The sequence below is a fragment of the Cynocephalus volans genome, chromosome 6 (genome assembly GCF_027409185.1).
Source record: "Cynocephalus volans isolate mCynVol1 chromosome 6, mCynVol1.pri, whole genome shotgun sequence".
NCBI lineage: Eukaryota > Metazoa > Chordata > Mammalia > Dermoptera > Cynocephalidae > Cynocephalus > Cynocephalus volans.
Window position 1 is genome coordinate 37,350,664 of NC_084465.1, and position 18,887 is coordinate 37,369,550.

Sequence of the window (18,887 nt, forward strand, 5' to 3'; positions counted from 1 at the left end):
AATTAAGGGTAAGAAACTATGTTGAATGGAACAAACGATTAGCACAAGTCCTTCTCCTCTCCACGGCATCCAATAAATCTCCCTGTCTTTTTTTATTAATCCATGTAAATAAGATAGAGTTGATTAAAATAAGAGTTTTTTCCTAGAACTCTTGAATCTTGCACCTAATTTCAGGGACTGCATATGGGAACAACTACTCAAACATTACTCACAGTCATCCTATATGGTAAGCACACTAGTAAAAAGAGTGAAATAACTTGCCCAAGATAACAATAAATGGCAAGAAATTGGGTACAGGACCCTCAGCAGCCTAATTCCAAAGTTTCTACTCTAACCCCTTGTTGAGCTTCAGTACCACAGAGTTAACCGTAATTACGTGGAGACTGTGTAGAGAGGGAAGAAATTTCTTACCTTCTGCAATTCCACTGAGTTCTTTGAATTCTTTCTGGGATTCCCTGCTGTGTTTTACACACACATATTCTAAAATATATGCCGTTTATTGAGACTCTTCAGTATGGACAAATTCTCCAAGGGAACCACTTTCCATATGTTCATGAAGGGGTTCAGAATATGCTACCCTAAAATATGCCACTTTGACGTAAGGGTTATTTTGAGCTGAAAGCAATTGAGAAGAAGTAGACACAAGAAAAAAAAACTTTCTGCCCTGCCTCTCTCTACTAGGAGGAGCAGGAGGTTTCTTCATCACTGGAGAAAATCCTATGCTCTTATCAGTACAGACAAGGCACCAGCAGAATCCACATAACAGAACTTGATAAAATGACCCTTATCTTCCATTAGTTTCTCTCATGTATTTACCTTCCTACAGTTTGCTGCCCCTAAAAGCCTAAAGCATTTTTCCTTTGTCTTGTCATTTTTCTACAAATTTATTTTTCTCTTAAGATTTTTTTTAAGCCTCAAGTTATAGCCACCCCTTTGAGTTACTCATCACTCAATGTGTAGGCATAATTCCCATGTTAATATTATTTTTCTCTTGTCAATTTGTCTTTTGTCATTCTACAGGGAATTTCTCAATGAACCCAAGAAGAGTACAGGAAACAAGAATTTTTTTCCTCCCCAACATCCAAACTTCCTTTTGAAGTCCCTTTGAGTCTTGAACTAAGGACAGTACTCATAAGCATAAACTGAGCTAGTGAAAAAGCTAGAATAAGGATAAAAAGGTAATAATCATTTCCCTTTTCAAATAAACATCTCTTCTAAATAACTTCAATGTGTTAAATCATGGATACATTCAATATTGCATAAGATAAGGGTGAATCTTTATAATTAATCATTTATCACCATGTGAAAAATGAGATGCTATAAATATGCACCACAATGTTGTGCAATGCAATTTTACATGCTGAATGCTTTTCCAGAGAAAAGTAAGAAAAATGAAGCATTAAGTAATGAAAAAAGAAAATTGTAAGAGGAGACGTGTGACTATAAATAATAACCAAAAATATATCAATTTTCTGGAAGTCTTTGATAATAGAATTTTATAGTAAATCTCCATCCACATCCAGTAAACAATCTTGGTTTCAAATTTAAAACCCTATGTTTATGCCAACAGAACTGAGAAGTCCTACCAAGATTAAAAGAAGAAATTATTTGCCACTCAAAACATCCTGGATCTTGGCTAAAGAAACAGAAATATTAAGGAAAAGCTACTAAAAGTTATATCCAAACAAACCGATTGACTCTGCTTTGCAATATTGCCTTAGGATAAGTGAAAAATTTACAAACTTTGAAATCCTCATAAGTGAAAATAAAAATTGTGTTTATTGACACAACAGTAAGAAGTTATCATAGAATAGGACTGACCAGTTAAAGCTACTATCTGCCATTCTGCTTTCGGACTTTAAACAGGCATAAAATAAATAACATCATCAATATCTGAACACAATAAAATGATCATATTATTTAATTCTAAGCTTAAAAACAGGTTAAATGATCAAGTATCGTCTAAACAATGAAAAATGAAGAGACCCAAGATTTTGGTCCCTACAGAGAGAAGAGAGAATGGCTACCAGAAACCCCAGGAACAATCATCAGAAGTGACACGGGAAGAACTGGAAAGGTATGTGAACATACCCTCTGGACCTCCAACCTATGAAGAAACACTTTTCTTAGCCATTCTACAAAGTCCAGAGTGTGACTTCAATACTAATTTAGACTTTAAGCTGGGAATCTTGTAAGCGTCTAACGTTTATTGATTTCCCATTATGAACCAGGCTCAATGCACAGCCCTAAGGAATCAGAATGAGTACAGGATGGAAATGGTTGCTGCCTAACAGAAACAGGCAATCCAGTAGGGAGACAAACTCATGGGACAGATCATGTCAAAGGAATAAGGCAAAAGATGCTGCCATAGAGGAGAGAGACATCACCTGTACCTCCCCCCATTAATTTTTTTTTATTGGTTATGAATATTCATGAGATACAAAGCTGATGGTCACCCTTCATGCCCATGATGTGAGGGCCAGATTCATACTGGCAGCATACCCATTACCACAAATTGCATTTGTACCCCAGGTCTCCAACCCAATTATCCCCAATCTCCCTCTCCCTCCCCCATTCCTCCCCACTCCACTTTGTACCCAAGGAATGTTCTCTCCCTCTGCAAGTCCAATGCATTACTGTGGTCTTTCTTTCCTTCTTTCTCTCTGAGCTCCTACACATGAGTGAGTATATGCAGTATTTATTCCTCTGTGCTTTGCTTATTTCACTCAACATAGGTTTATCCAGGCTCATCCATGTTGTTGCAAGTGGGACATTTAGGTTGGTTCCATGTCTTGACTATTGTAAACAGAGCTGCTATGAACATGGGAATGCAGGTATCCCTTTAACATGATGATTTCCATTCCTCTGGGTATATACCCAGAAGTGGGATTGCTGGATTGTATGGAAGATTTATCTGTAGTTGTTTAAGAAATTCCCATACTGTTTTCCGTAGTGGTTGTACTAATTTACAGTCCCACCAACAGTGCAGTACTGTTCCCTTCTCTCCACACCCTCACCAGCATTTGTTATTCACCAATCAAAATTTGTTATTTTTATTACAGCCAGTCTAACTGGGGTGAGGTAGTATATCAATGCAGTTTTAATTTGCATTTCCCTGTTGACTAGTGATGTTGAGCATTTTTTCATGTACCTGTTGGCCATTTGTATGTCTTCCTTTGAAAAATGTCTATTCAGCTCCTTTGCCCATTTTTTAATTGGGTTATTTACTCTTTTACTGTATAATTGCTTGAGTTCCTTGCATATTATGAATATTAATCCCTTGTCGGATGCACAGTTAGCAAAAATTTTCTCCCACTCTATAGGTTGTCATTTCAGTCTGTTGATTGTTTCTTTTGCTGTGCAGAAGCTTTTTAGTTTGATATGGTCCCATTTGTTGACTTTTTTCTTTTACTGCTTGTGCTTTCAGTCGCATGTTCATAAAGTCTGTGCCCAGACCTAATTGCTGAAGTGTTTCATCTATATTTTCCCTTCGTAAAGTGACAGTTTCAGGTCTTATACTTAAGTCTTTAATCCATTTTGAGTTGATTTTAGTGTATGGTGAGAGATGCATATCTAGTTTCATTCTTCTGCATATGGATATCCAGTTTTCCCAGCACCACTTGTTGAAGAGGCAGTCTTTTCTCCAAAGTAGACTTTTGTTGCCTTTGTCCAATATCAGATGGATGTAAGCCTGAGGGGTAATTTCTCAGTTCTCAATTCTACTCCACTGCTCTGAATGTCTATTTTTATACCAGTACCATGCTGTTTTGGTTAAAATAGCTTTCTAGTAGAATTTGAAGTCAGGTAGTGTTATGACTCCAGCTTTATTTTTTTTGCTCAGGATTGCTTTGGCTATTCAGGGTCTTTTGTTGTTCCATATGAAGGGTAATATTCTTTTTTCCATTTCTGTGAAGAATGTCATTGGTATTTAGATGGGAATTGCATTCAATCTGTAGATCACTTTGGGTAGTATAGACATTTTCACAATGTTAATTCTTCCAATTCAAGAGCATGGAATATCTGTCCATCTTTTTCTGTCTTCTTTAATTTCTTTCAGAAGTGGTTTGTAGTTCTCATTGTAGAGGTCTTTCATCTTGGATAAATTGATCCTTGTGTATTTTATTCTTTTCATGACAATTGTAAAAGGGCTTACTTTCTTTATTTCTCTTTCTGTTAGTTCATTATTTGAGTATATAAACGCAATTGATTTGGGGACATTTATTTTGTATCCTGCAATGTTATTAACCAGCTCTAGAAATTTTTTGATAGAGTCTTTAGGCTTTTCTATACATAGTATGATGTTATCTGCAAATAGGGAAATTTGACTTCATCTTTTCCGATCTGGATTCTCTTTATTTCTTTGTCTTGCCTGATTTCTCTGGCTGGTACCTCCAGTACTATGTTAAATAGAAGTGGTGAGAGTGGGCATCCTTGTCTTGTTCCTATTCTTAAGGGAAAGGCCCTCAGTTTTTCCCCATTTAGAATGGTACTGGAGGCGGGCTTGTCAAAAATGGCTTTTATTGTGTTGAGATATTTTCCTTTTATACCTAATTTGTTGAGAGTTTTCATTATGAAGGGATATTGAATTTTATCAAATGCTTTTTCAGCACCTATCGAGATAATCATACTGTCTTTGTTCTTGAGTTTGTTGATGTGATGTTTCACATTTATTGACTTTCATATTTTGAACCATCCTTGCATCTTTGGAATGAATCCCACTTATCATGGTGTATAATTTTTTTAATATGTTGCTGTATTCTTTTTTTTTTTTTTTTTGTCCTTTTCGTGACCGGCACTCAACCAGTGAGTGCACCAGCCAGTCCTATATAGGATCCGAACCCGCGGCAGGAGCGTCGCAGCGCTCCCAGCACCGCACTCTACCAAGTGCGCCACGGGCTCGGCCCGATGTTGCTGTATTCTGATTGCTAATATTTTGTTGAGAATTTTAGCATTGAGGTTCATCAAGGATATTGGCCTATAATTTTCTTCTTTTGTTGTGTCTTTATCTGGTTTTGCAGCAGAGTTGTGTTGATCTCATAAAGTGAGTTTGAGGGAGTAGCATCTGTTTCAATGTTTGGAATAGTTTGAGGAGAATTGGTATTAACTCCTCATTAAAAGTTTAATAGAATTCAGCTGTAAAACAATCCAGACTTGGAATTTTCTTTTTTGGAAGATTGCTAATTACCACTTCAATCTCCTTGCTTGTTATTGGTCTGTTCAGGTTTTCTGTCTCTTCTTGGTTCAGTCTGGGTAGTTTGTGTGTGTCTAGGAACTTATCCATATCTTCCAGATTTTCATATTTGTTGTCATACAGTTGTTTATAATAGTCTCTAATGATTCTTTGTATTTCTGTGACATTGGTTGTAATGTCTCCCTTTTCATTTCTGATTTTTGTTATTTGGGTCATCTTTTTTTTTTTTGTTAACCTAGCTAATGGTTTGTCTATTTTATTTATCTTCTCGAAAAATCAACTTTTGCTTTGTTGATCTTTTCTATTGTTTTTTTGGGTCTCTATTTCTTTTAGTTCTGCTCTGATCTTAATTATTTCTTTCCAACTACTACCTTTAGGTTTGGATTGTTCTTGTTTTCCAAGTTCTTTGAGGCATAGTGTTAGGTCATTTGAAGTCTTTCTGTTGTTTTGATGTAAGCATTTATTGCAATAATTCTGCCTCCTAGTACTGCTTTTGCAGTATCCCACAGGTTTTGGTATGATGTATCTCTATTTTCATTAGTTTCTAGAAATTTTTTGATTTCCTATTTAATTTCTTCTTGGACCCATAGGCCATTTATGAGCCTATTATTTAGTTTCCATGTATGTGTATAGTTTCCAGAGTTTTTATTATTATTAATTTCCAATTTTAGTCCATTGTGGTCTGAAAAGATACTTGGAATGATTTCAATTTTTTAAAATTTGCTGAGACTAGATTTGTGACCTAATATGTGGTCTATCCTGGAGAATGTTCCATGAGCTGATGAGAAGAAAGTATATTCTTTAGTTGTTGGGTGAAGTGTTCTGTATATATCTGCCAGGTCCAGTTGGTCTAACATGTAGTTTAAATCCCATGTCTCTTTGTTGATTTGTTGCCTGGAAGATCTGTCCCATCTTAGTGATGAGGGATGTTCAGGTCACCTATTAGTGTTATTAGGGCCTATTTCTTTCTTTAGGTCTAAGAGTGTTTGCTTTATATATCTGGGTGCTCCAGTATTGAGTGCATGTATATTTATGATTGTTATGTCTTCTAGCTGGATAGATCCTTTTATCATTATATAGTGGCCTTCTTTGTCTCTTTTTGTTTTTTGGTTTAAAGTCTATTTTATCTGATATAAGAATAGCTACTCCTGCATTTTTGGTTTCCATTTGCATGGTATATCTTTTTCCATCCCTTCACTTTTAGTCTCTTTGTGTGTCTTTATCTGTGAAATGGGTCTCTTGAAGACAGCATATACTTGGGTCTAGCTTTTTAATCCAATCAGTCAATCTGCCATTCACATTTAAGGTGGTTATTGACAGACAATGTTTAATTCCTGTCATTTAATTGCTTTTGGTTTAGATGTCTTACATATCTTTCAATCCTTACTTTCCCTTTTATTTCTTTTCTTCAATGTTAGTTGGGAATTTGAGGTGGCATGATTTAGCTTCTTGCCCTTTCTCACTGGTATTTTTGTTTTAACTGCATGTTCTCTCTTTCTTGTGTATCCATGGTAGTGGCATTCATTATTCAGACTCCCTTGAGCATTTCTTGCAGAGCTGGTCGTGTGGTGCTGAACTCCCACAATTTTTGTTTGTCTGGCAAATACACTATTTCTCCCTTGTTTCTGAAGGAGAGCCTTGCTGGGTAAAGAATTCTTGGCTGGAAATTTTTTTCTTTTAGTGTTTTGAGTATATCATTCCACTTTCTTCTGGCCTGTAGGGTTTTAGTTGAGAAGTCTGCTGTTAGTCTGATAGGGGTTCCCTTATAGGTGACTTGATGCTTTTATAATTCTCTCTTTGTCTTTGAGCTTTGCAAATTTGACTATAATATTTCTTGGAGAGTATCTTTTTGAATTGAATCTGTTTGGAGACCTTTGAGCTTCTTGGATCTGAAGGTCTGCATCTCTCCCTACCCCTGGTAATTTTTCTGTTATTTCCTTGAATAGGTTTTCAATACCTTTTCCTTTCTCCTCTCCTTTTGGAATACCAACAATTCGGATATTTGAGTACTTGAGGTTGTCTGCTATCTCTCTTAGATTTTCCTCATTATTTTTAATTCCTTTTTCCTTTTTTTTTTTTTTTTATCTGCCAGGTTATTTTGAAAAGACTATCTTCGAGATCTGAAATTCTTTCTTCTGCTTGCTCTAGCCTGTTGCTTAAGCTCTCTGTTGTGTTTTTTATTTCAATAAGTGATTGTTTCATTTCTAGGAGTTCTGCTACATTCTTTTTTAAGGTATTAATCTCTCTGTAAATTTCCTACTTCATATTCTGGATATTTTTTCTTGTTTCCTTGTGTTCTCTAATTGAGTCTTCTTTTATTTCTTCGAGATTTCTTAAGATCATTGCTCATAATTCCTTTTCAGACATTTCAAGGATTCCCTGTTCTATGGGGTCTGGAATTTGAGCATTACTGTATTCCTTTGGTGGTGTCATATCTTCTTATTTGTTTTTAGTTCTAGTATTTTTTCATTGATGTTTGGTCATCTGGTAGAGGACCTGCTTCTTCTGTTACTCTGGGGTTGGCTATGAGGATAAAGATTTCCTCCTCTATTTGCAGGCTCTACTGGTGACTCATATCAGTGTAGTCAAGTGAGTGGCAGGTTGGCTGTAGAGTGGCCCTGGCTACTATTTTGGTGGTGAACTGTCTTTGTGGTGACAGAAGGTGTGGCAGTATCTATATTACACCACCTTGGCTCCTGTTCTAGCTTTCTGTGGCTGTAGACTGAGCCCCTGGTACTGTGCAGGTCTCAGCTCACCTCAGCTGGCTGCTGGGCTATGTGCACTTCCCTTCCCCCTGGGGCCTTACCCTGGACCCTAGTGCCACAAGTGTCTGGTCTCAGCTCACCTTAGTTGCTGCTGGGCTGTGTGCACTTCCTTTACCCCTGGGATCTTAGACTGAGCCCTGATGCCATGCAGATCTTGGGTTACCTCGGCAGCTGCTGGGTTGTGTGATCTTCCCTCCAGGCCTTAGACTGAGCCCCAGTGCCAGTGCCACAGGGTCTGGTCTCAGCTCACCTCGGTGGCTGCTGGGCCCCCCTTAATTTTTTTGTGGGCTCTTCAGCTGGATCTAGGAATCAAATTGACATAACACAGTTAAGAGGAAAGTGTACAAGTTTTGTTAGTTTTACATGTACATGGGGATCATCATAAGAAAGCAAAGTCCAAAGAAATGGACAAAGCAAGATGTTTTTATACATTTTACACAAAGAGCAATAAATTTGTGAAGAAATGACAGGACAAAGAGGATTTGGCTAGGGGCAGTAAATACTAGGGAAGTCAGTAGGAGATACACTGGGGGGTGTAAAGTGAGTGGAAGATAAGTGTTACTTTAGGAAGTTTATTTATTCCGGCCTTTTGCAGCAACAAGTCCCAGTCTCTGGTGATAAGGAATATTCTCTCACCTTGTACAAAGAAGACACCCTTCCCAGAGGAATCTCTGTGGCTTGCTACATGTAGGAAGACAGGACAGCTAACCCTTTTGGCAACTAAAATTTTTCCAATATTCTCAGCTTGAAATAATTAATATACCAATTCTACATATTTAGAATGGCACACTGTATTAATTAGCCCTGTTTTTTGTTTATAACAGAATAACTGAAACTGGGTAATTTATAAAGAAAGAAATTTATTTCTTACACTTTGGAGGCTAGGAAGTCCAATTTCCAGGTAATGCATTTGGTAAGCGCCTTCTTCTACAGCAACTCAGGGTACCACATGGCAAGAATAGGCTGATCAAGAGTGAGCTAGTGGTTTTAGAAGACTTCTGGTCAAGATGGCAGAATAGACAGTCTCCAGGGTCACAATCAACCAATTTACAACTACTAAAAAGCAGCAACTATGAAGCTGGAGCCACTAGAGTCAGGGGAAGAAGAGGAGAGAAGGTGGGAGAAGTTGCAATGAGAGAAAGAAAGGACCATTCCAACCATTTTGAGCCCTGACCACATCAGGGCTGGCCCTGGTGAGCATGTGGAGTAAGAGCTGGCAAAAGCCACAGCTGTGCCCATCCTATGAACTTGCATGGAGGCCACAGGGGAAAAGAGAGCCTTGGTGGCCCCCAGGCCACCTAGACCACTAACAGTGTTCCCATGGACCCACACAGGAGTGAGGGGCCACAGACAACTGAAAAAACGAGCCACTCAGAGGCCAGTGAGTCATTGCAAGGGACCAGCACATGGCCCATCCTATGGGAAATGTTTAGAGTGTGGGTGGTGGTAGATATGAGCCCACTGGGGGAACACTGGGTCACAGCATGGACACCTGATCTGTCCTCCAATCAGCACAAGATCATTCACTGGAGACTGATCAGGAGTATAGAACTGCAGGGGGTGCAGTTTACTGAAAAAATTCAGGTCCAGACCAGAGTTTCCACACAACTCAGGTGTACCAGACCTCACAAGAGCCAGAAGTGCTTACAAGGTCAACAATTAAAACCTGAGCTGCACAAAAAGCCTTTCCCAGAGAATCAGAAGCAAAGCAGCAATTTAGCTCAACCACAGAGCCCAAGTGCTGGTCCCCACAGGAAGTTCCCCTGCTATAGAAGTAAACAAAGGACAGCAAATTAGTTCTAGTGCAGAGTTTAAGTGGCAGGGTGTATTAGTCTGTTCGTGTTGCTATAACAGAAATACCTGAGCCTGGGTAACTTACAAAGAACAGAGATTTATTTGGCTTACGATTTGGGGACAGCTGCATCTGGCACGGGCCTCAGGCTGCTTCTACTCATGGTGGAAAGTGGCAGGCAGCCGGTGGGTACAAGCAGATCACATGGTGAGAGGAAGTGAGAGAGAGAGAGGAGGTGCCAGAGTCCTATAAACAAACAGCTCTCATGGGAACTAATAGAGTGAGAACTCAATCAGGACCCCCACCCCCCAGGAAAGCATTAATCCGTTCATGAGGGATCCACCCCCATGACTCAATCAGTTTCCAACACTGTCACACTGGGAATCAATTTCCATATGAGTTTTGGAGGGGACAACACATCCAACTCCATCATGGGGGTAACTAATAATCCAACACAGAACTGGAAGCAAAAACAAAACACCCACAGATCAGAGACAAAATTTTGATATTACCCAGTAAAGGTCAAACACCACTAAACCTCTATAACACCTAGAAGGACTGGAAGCCTCTTGGGTTCCCAAGCCAGGGTAGGGAGAGAGCCAAGGGCCTCAGCCACACACCCCTGACATCTGTATCCAGCCCAGCAATGACCACCAGCCTGCCACCAGAAACACCCCAGGCTCCTGAGCCAGGGTTGAGGGGACTGAGGGCTTCAGCCATGCCCCCCAATAATTGCATCCAGCCCAACAATGTCAACCAGGCCACCACTGGAAATGCCCCAGGCTCCCAAATGGGGGGTGGGGAAGCCAAGGGTCTCAACCATGACCCCCACTGTCCTCATCCAGCCCAGCGATAACTAGCAGGCTACCACCAAAAGTGCTCCTCCAGGCTCCCAAGCGGGGAGGTGGTGCTGAGGGCCTCAGCCATACCCACCACCAACATCCACGTGCAGCCCAGCAACAACCACCGAGCTGCCACCAGAATCACCCCAGGCCTCCAAGCCCAGGTGTGGGGAGTAGAGGTCCTCAGCCATGCCCCGCTCCCTTAAATCCACATCGAGTGCAGCCACGGTGGAGCTGCTATTTGAAGCCCCCTGGGCTCTTCTGCTGGAATGAGGGGGGTGCCACAGGCCTCAACCACACCCCTCTCCCCCCTTCTTCATCCTCCCACTCTATCCCCCTCCACCTTCCTCTCTCCCCCTCCACAACAGCTCCAGAACATCTTAGAACGTAAAAATAATAATAATAATTAATTAACTAATTGATTTTTAAAAAGAGCGAGCTAAATTTCTCACTCACTCTCCTTATAAAGCCATCAGAACCATTCCCATTACTCCATGAATAGATCAATCCATTCACAAAGGCACAGTTCTCACAATCTAATCACCTCTTAAAGGCACCACCTTTCAAGTGCTGTAATTGGATTTCCCACCCTCTTAGCATTATTACCATGGGGGTCAAGTTTCCAATACTTGAACTTTTGGGGAACATTTAACCCATAACGCACACACTTCACTTTTCCACTATAATGATGATAATTACTGATAATGATAAATTGTATAAAAATATGATCACTGTATTTGAAATATTTCTTATGTTTACAATGTGCAAGGCACTATGTTAAAGAGATTTACAAGTATTAACTTACTGAATCTCTATAAGATTCCACTATTATTATGACACTCCATTTTACAGATGAAGAATGGGAGGTTTGAGGAAGTTAAGTTTACCCAAAGTGTAAAGAGACCAGTCTGAATCCAGGACAATCAATCTTGCTGTTCTGCCAACCAGTGGGAGGCTGAGTGCCATGGAAGCCTAGAACAGAGGTACTTAGCCCAACTGGGGACCAGGAAAGGTGTTCCAGGAAATAGGAACAGAGAACAAAAGTGTGGAGGTATGAAATAGTCTCAGAAATGGCTCATTACTACATTATGAGCCCTGAGATGGCTGCTGATCTCAGTGAGTTTGGGGGCCTAGACAGGTCAGGGACTATTTTGCATACTTGACCTCCTTCTTGTGAGCTACATAGAGCCTATAAAGAATTTACCACAGGGAAGTAAATAACAGATTTTCTTTAAGAGAGATCTGCTCAGAAGCTCTGTGTTAGTAGCATGGGGAACAATTTGAAGTAGGCAAGACTCAAAGAGTAAGATAAGAGCTGAATAGAGCCAACAGCAGAAGACAGTGTTCTTAACATTCATGTTTATAGCCTGACATACCATAAGTGCTAAGGATATGTTAAACTCTTAACACTTCTCCCCAAATAACACAGCCCTGAGTAAATACTCCATTCATCCAAGTATCATGCATCTCTTCCCACTGCCTCCAGTCATCATAACCTAAATCTGGCATAAGAATTATGTGATACTTTCAAATAAGTAAAATATATTAGATTTTTTACTAGCATATTTCACGACCAAGGAGGAAAGAAAAAAGTCTAGATGCCCAATATCCTAGTCCATTTTCTCAATGCTAGTACCTGGCTCCTCTGTAAGAAACAAAGCTATAAGATCATATGCACAGGGATGCTAGGTGAATGACTAACAATGGGAAAGGGAGTTAGAAACTTAAAGTGCTGGGTAAATACAAATGATTACATAAAATTCTGCAGATTAAATATTTATATTTACCATCTCTGTTTGATCATTCAAGTTGTGGCTTAAAAGATTAGCAGAAAAATGGAAAAACTAATGTCTTTAATCAGTAGATGAACCCCATAACAGAAACTTTAAAATTAAAAATACAAAAATTCTGTAGCCAGAGAGTATCCCTTTATTGTTGAAATTCTAAACCTACTTAGACATTAATAATATTTCAAGACTTTTAAAATTAAGATAAAACTTGTGAAGGAAAGCTATCTTTTATACTTATATTTTTCTTTCATTGATCGCAGCAAAGTTTTCATTAGTAAAATAAGAATGCATACTCAAGATTGAATTCCTTTCAAATAGTTTTGATTTTAGAAACATCAACCTTGCCTAAGGTAACTAAGTATAATTTATTGACTTCTTTTTATATCACAGAATAAAAATTATCTTAACTTATTAATTTTTAGAAATAGAATCTACCTAAGTATATACTGATATCTCATGACTTTAAAAATAAATTTGGGTAGAAAAAGGTAATTACCACAATTATTTCATATTAGATAGTGCTACAATCTGAATGTTGATGTCCTCCCAAAATTCATATGTTGGAACCTAATAAACAATGTGGTAGTATTAACAGGTGGGGACTTTGGGAAGTTCCACCCTCATGAATGAGATTACTATCTTTATAAAAGAAGCTAAAGGGAGCTTCCTTTCCCTTTCTACCATGTGAGATCACAGCTAGAAGATTCCATCTTATGAGGCAGAGAACAAGCCCTCACCAGACAAAGATTCTGCTGGTAATTTGACCTTGGACTTCCCAGCCTCCAGAACAGAGTGCAATGAATTTCTGTTGTTTATAAATTATCCAGTCTAAGGTATTTTGTCATATATTAGCCCAAGTGAACTAAGATAGATATTTTAATGTATTATCTTTGTTGTTTGTCTTAAATTATTATTTCTATTTTCTATATGTAACTTCTTTTACTAAGATTCCTTAATATTTTATGTCACTAGATAATAATCATGCCAAATAAAATATCTACTAGTTTAATGTTTCCACATAGTTAACAATATAGATTATGTCTAATGCTTTATACCAACACATCAGCATACTGGAGACTCTCTAGATATTTAGCTTCTGAGACAAAACATACAGTTGTTGAGCTGTGTTTTTCTTTCTTTAGTCAAAATGTTACTCCATGCTGTATGTACAACATAATCTCTAGCTCCAAATCAGAGGTGGGGGTGACCTCAGTGAATAAATACCAATGAATAGTCTGAGTCTGGTATCAGTGAAGTACTAGGTAAAATCCTCCTGTCTTCTTTCTGTGTGTTTATTACTAATTACATAAGTACAACCTGTCAAATCCCAGAAGCAGCAGTAGGAAAACAGTAAGAATCAAGAACATGAAGAGTCATGAAATAAATATACAACTGTTCATTGAACACTCATCACGTGTAGCACCTTGACACAACCACAGACTACATGGAAATTGGGGGTGGGACAAAACTAGATTTCAGAGCCAAAAAATCACTATGTATGGCTTTAGAGTAAATTTGAGTCAGGTGGAAAGCAAATAAATCCCTAGCAAAGATAGCAACTGAAAGTCAGGAGAAAGAACTGGATTATTACCAGGAAGAGGAGAAGAAAGGAAGTCAGGGAAAGTGATCAAATAACTTGAAAAATCCTCAAGAACAAGGATACAAGGAGCAACTCTAGCGGCAAAGTCAAGCAGATGGGAAGGTGAAAATAAATTTAAGACACACTGAATAGGGCAATGTTTATTTAAAGACAAATAATCTAACTGGCAGCACCAGGGGCAAAACATTCTGAGAGCTTGGACTTTCGATTTCCTGCCCCAGTCTTTTCAGAAGTTCTTATATTTAGTCCTTTTAGGTAAATCCATACCAAATTTAAGATTTTACTCATATCTGTGTCTAAAACGGAAAAAGTACTAACTTAATAGGTAACTTATTTAGTGTCATCTTATCTGAGTAATATACAATGGAAAGTAGAACTAATTTAGCACAAAATTCTCATTACAAAGGCTGAAAATTTCTTGAAAATTTATCCCAAATCTGCATAGCATTATTTTTTCTGCAGCCTTCATGAAAAGCTTTCTTTCATTACCTGTTTAAAACCTCATAAGCAATGGTAAGGGAAAAATTAAAGTTTATTTTTCCCCTACCAAATGCCAGAAACTGTTCAAGATGCTTTACATATGTTATCCCATTTAAGTGCCCTTACGTTATAATTATGAGACTATGTCTCTCACTCACTGAAGCTAGGAGAAGATATTTTGCAGCACTTTATGACCCAAGAGAGACTGGAGGTCATAATTACTCTAGACACTTTTATTTGGTGATAGACAACTCAGATTTATTATCTGTTTCAATCACAGCTTATTCTCTTGCTGTGTTTAACTGCGTTACTCCCCATGGTTTTGGCAAGAAGATACAAACTAAGTAATATCATTAATCTCAATCCATGACCAGTTACTTCAAACTAAACTAATTTATTATAAACATATTCCTGACTATTTTACATTTCGCTGATAAGAATGATAGCCTAAACACTTCATAAACAAGAGTAGGGAGTTAGTTAATAGTACACATTTTGCAGCTTTGGACCACAGAGAATATATGTAAATACAGAGAAAGTTCACCCATCAGTTAGCTGACCCAGAACATGCAACCCATTTGTAAAGTTAGAAGACTTAAGTTTAATGGGTTGGCTATGAACATACTACGTAATTCTCTTTGCTATGGTAAAAATAGTTCCTAAAGTTTTCTCCATACTTGAGAAAAATGAACTTTCTCATAGATTAAAAAAGTGAATCAGAAACCATTGGCTTTGTTTTTTACTGTGCCACTCATATGATATATGGATTGAGAGTCATTTCATTACTCTGCATTCTTGTAAAATGCACTGTAAAATGTGAACAGTGATACATCACAATTATGATGGGAAACAAATTCTTATGTGTATTTTTACCAGATGTTGATTTTCTACTGCAGACAGATTCTGCATAAATTGTTCCTCAAATAAGGGGGCAGAAAAACAGTTATGGAAGTCACATAATTAAAGAGAGTCGCTCCCAAGTAATGGACCTCATAATATTCAGGAACAACTCTCCATAAGTCTCATGTGGTCCTGTAGATAGCTCATCTCTACTTTCCAAGTTCCTTAGCATCAAAGGTCCATTTTACTCCTGTAGTCTATAATATAAATTTCCTTCCTTCAATCACGCAGATCCTAAAGTACAGGGAGACATCTGAGAACACTCCCTTAGGGAGTGTTAGAACACTTATCTGTTCCTAGGTCATCAAAATGATGTTGTCAGCAAAGAATATAGTAAAGTCTAAGGATAATGTATCACAGGAGCCTCAAATCTGAAAGGGCACTCATGTAGTGTTTGCCTATTCCAAAAAACTCACCCAGTTCAATAGGTAGAGACATTGGTTTACAAGATTTACAGAAGTCACGGACAGCGGCTGATCAGCTGGAAATCCGCACCGCCATGGGGTACATACAACAATTATATAGTGAACAGATCAAAGTAGAGGTGTAAACCATTTCCATGTTTACGTGTAGACCCTCACCCAGCTCACATAAGTCAGAGCGCATGGGAGATCTGGCTTACCTACTCACTACTCTCCTGGTGCCAGAGTACTTCAACACCAGTGTGCTAATTTACTTAGGGTCCCTGCTTCCTCCAGTCTTCCTTTTGTCTTAAAGGGGACGTGCCTTTCCTTGGGTAACTACCTTGGCTAGGGGTAGTTTTCCAATGGTGTGAGGGAACTCTGGTATGCACAGGGAGGGGGAATAGGTCTATGTCCAGCATTTACCCTACAGATAATTTCACAGTTCACTGACTACCATGTCTTTGGTTTTCAAGGAAATGTCAATATTAATCTGAGGTGGTGCTTTCTTTCTCTCTCTCTCTCTCTCTCTCTCTCTTTTTTTTTTTTTTTTTTTTTTGTCTAAAGGAATGCCTTGATGGACCTCTTCGAGCATGAAAGACAAAAGAGTTTATATTTATTTCTCCTCTACTGCCAAGGGTGTGGTTTGGAAAGAGACAATAAAACAAAGAAAAATCTAAAATGTTCTGCAAAACTAGGAAGGAAAAATGTGACATTTTTGAGAACAACCCAGAAGAAAGGATATAGTGAGAAAAGAAAACATGGCCCAGAAATATGGTGGCAGGATAGGAGTATCCAGAGGGACATGGAAGTGAGAATGACCATGTGCTGAATAATGCAGGAGGTTTCTAGTAACAGTGAAAAGTAATTAATATTTAAGGTTCTTTTGTTTTGTTTTGTTTTTCCAGGAAGGCTCTCTGCAATCACCAAAACTTCAATGAAAGACTGCCAAATCTGACAATCATGGTGTGATATTATGGAAAAATGAAAGAAAAGGGATGTTGTTCAGCATGAGATGAAGCCAGCCAGGGAAAAAGAACACAGCAGCAGGTGCTCAGAGTGACAGCTAAGAGAAGGGAACTGGCATTGACTGAAATACAGGTAGATAGAAGGTAACCTCTACTCCCCATTACTTGGGAATCATCAAATGTATAGGGGAGGGCACCAGTGGACTTCTCCAGGTAAGTAGCACAAATATCAATATATTTTTTTTGGATTTTAAAATAAGGTTGGCTTGAGGATACTAAAGGCAGGAAGATATCAGGGCAATCCAATGTGATACATTTCAGCCATAGCTTATAATTTATTTCTCCCACAGCCATGACTATTGCAAATATCCATATGGATGAAAGAAAATATTTTGGTAGGAAAACTTTATATCACAACACATATTGATATGAACAAATCCCATTCATAAACTGTTTAATTGAAGAGAATCACTTAAGATATTAATATACTTTTACTGCATTCCCTTTTTTGCCAGATTATGATCCTCCAAAAAAATTTAGGGGTCATTATGTAGATGATGGTTATACTAATGAATTCTAAGTATAATTGTGACCATAAAATCATTTGTTCTAATTTAATACATTTGGAATATGTGGTAATTAAAAGAGGGAATGAGCTAAAGTTTATATTTGTCATATTAAAGGATCACTAAGAAATTAGTAATAAAAATATAGATATAGCAAGTTTCATTTCTTAAGAAACAATTCCAAGCATTACAGATGTATTTACACATATCAAACAACTCACTAAACAGGGGATGTTGAAGCTTATTATACAGGCTGGTGGTTTAGTATACTGATTGTACTGGGTTGAATAGTGCTCCCCCAAATTCAGGTCGAAACAGAATGCAGAATGTGACCTTATTTGGAAATAGGGTCTTTGCAGATATAATTAGTTTAGATGAGGTCATACTGGACTCGGATGGGTCCTAACCCAATGACTGATGTCCTTATAAAACAAGGAAAGAGTTTGGACACAGAGAGACAAACAGAGAGAAAAGTGCCATGTGAAGACAGAAGCAGACACTTGAGTAACACACGTATTTTTTGTTTTTGTTTTTGTTTTGTTATTGTTGTTATTTTTCTGGAGTAATATATCGAGAAAACTAAGAATGCCGAGGATTGCTGGCAACCGCCAGAAGCTGAGAGAGGCACAGAATAGATTCTCTCTCAAGGCCATCAGAAGGAAACAACCTGCTGACATCTTGATTTCAGACTTCTAGCCTCCAGAAGTGTGAGAAAATAAATTTCTGTTGTTTTAAGCCACCTAGTTTGTGGTGCTTTGTTATAGGAGTCCTAGGAAACTAATACATTGATCATGAATCATTTCCATCTGATAAACAAGGACATTTAATAAGGACATATTTTATTAAGCTTATTAGATGAACTACGTGAATTTGAAATGAACTAACCTTCCTTTCTTTGGATAGATTTTGCAATTCAGTGTTTCCGTTCATTCAGACTAGTGTTCTATCAATTATCCACGTTAGTAAGTCTCTATTAATATTTTCAGTTTTGAAACTTTTTTTTCCTAGTGAAATGACACTGTCATTTCAACTCCTGCCTCTTGACTTTCACATGAATTTTCAGGTAATAGAGATCTAGAAATCAAGCAGAAGGCTATCACCTGCTTATCTTTCTAAGACTATTTCATTTCTGGTTTAGTTATGATGAAAGTTACCTTTTAAATCTCTATTTCAGTAACCAAATGAGTCTCTGAAAAATGGCTTTTGTTTGCACATGGTGTTCAGGTTGTCTAGTCATTACATCTAACTTGAAGGCATGGAAGTGGAGGTATTGTTCCCTGACGGTGTTGTCACTTGCTTTATCTGTGAAGTTCACTGAATTTAAAAAGTGTTGCTAAGGAGCTTTTTTAGTCAACTTGTTAAGATAAAGGGAAAAAATGGTTCATTGACTTTTTTTTAATGCTTTTCCTGGAGGCTATCAGTATAAAAGGGGCGATCACACCATCCCTAAAGCCTGAAGTGAAAAAAAATGTAATATTAGTGTTATCCAGCCAGTACCTTACATCATGGCACACATAGAAAACAATCACAGTCGTACAGCACAATGGGGTAACCAGGAAAGGCTGTAACTTACCCCTTCACAGCACAGCAGT

At 38.1% G+C, this 18,887-nt stretch overlaps 1 protein-coding gene across 1 annotated transcript in view; it reads right to left on the bottom strand.

The window, feature by feature from the left end:
• Positions 1–496: 496 nt before the first annotated feature.
• ANKRD7 (ankyrin repeat domain 7) overlaps positions 497–18,887 on the bottom strand; it is a 67,384-nt gene continuing 48,993 nt past the window's right edge. Inside the window, exon 7 of the mRNA XM_063101033.1 lies at positions 497–615. Coding sequence (XP_062957103.1) covers positions 497–615 — 119 coding nt within the window. The remainder of the gene's footprint in view (positions 616–18,887) is intronic.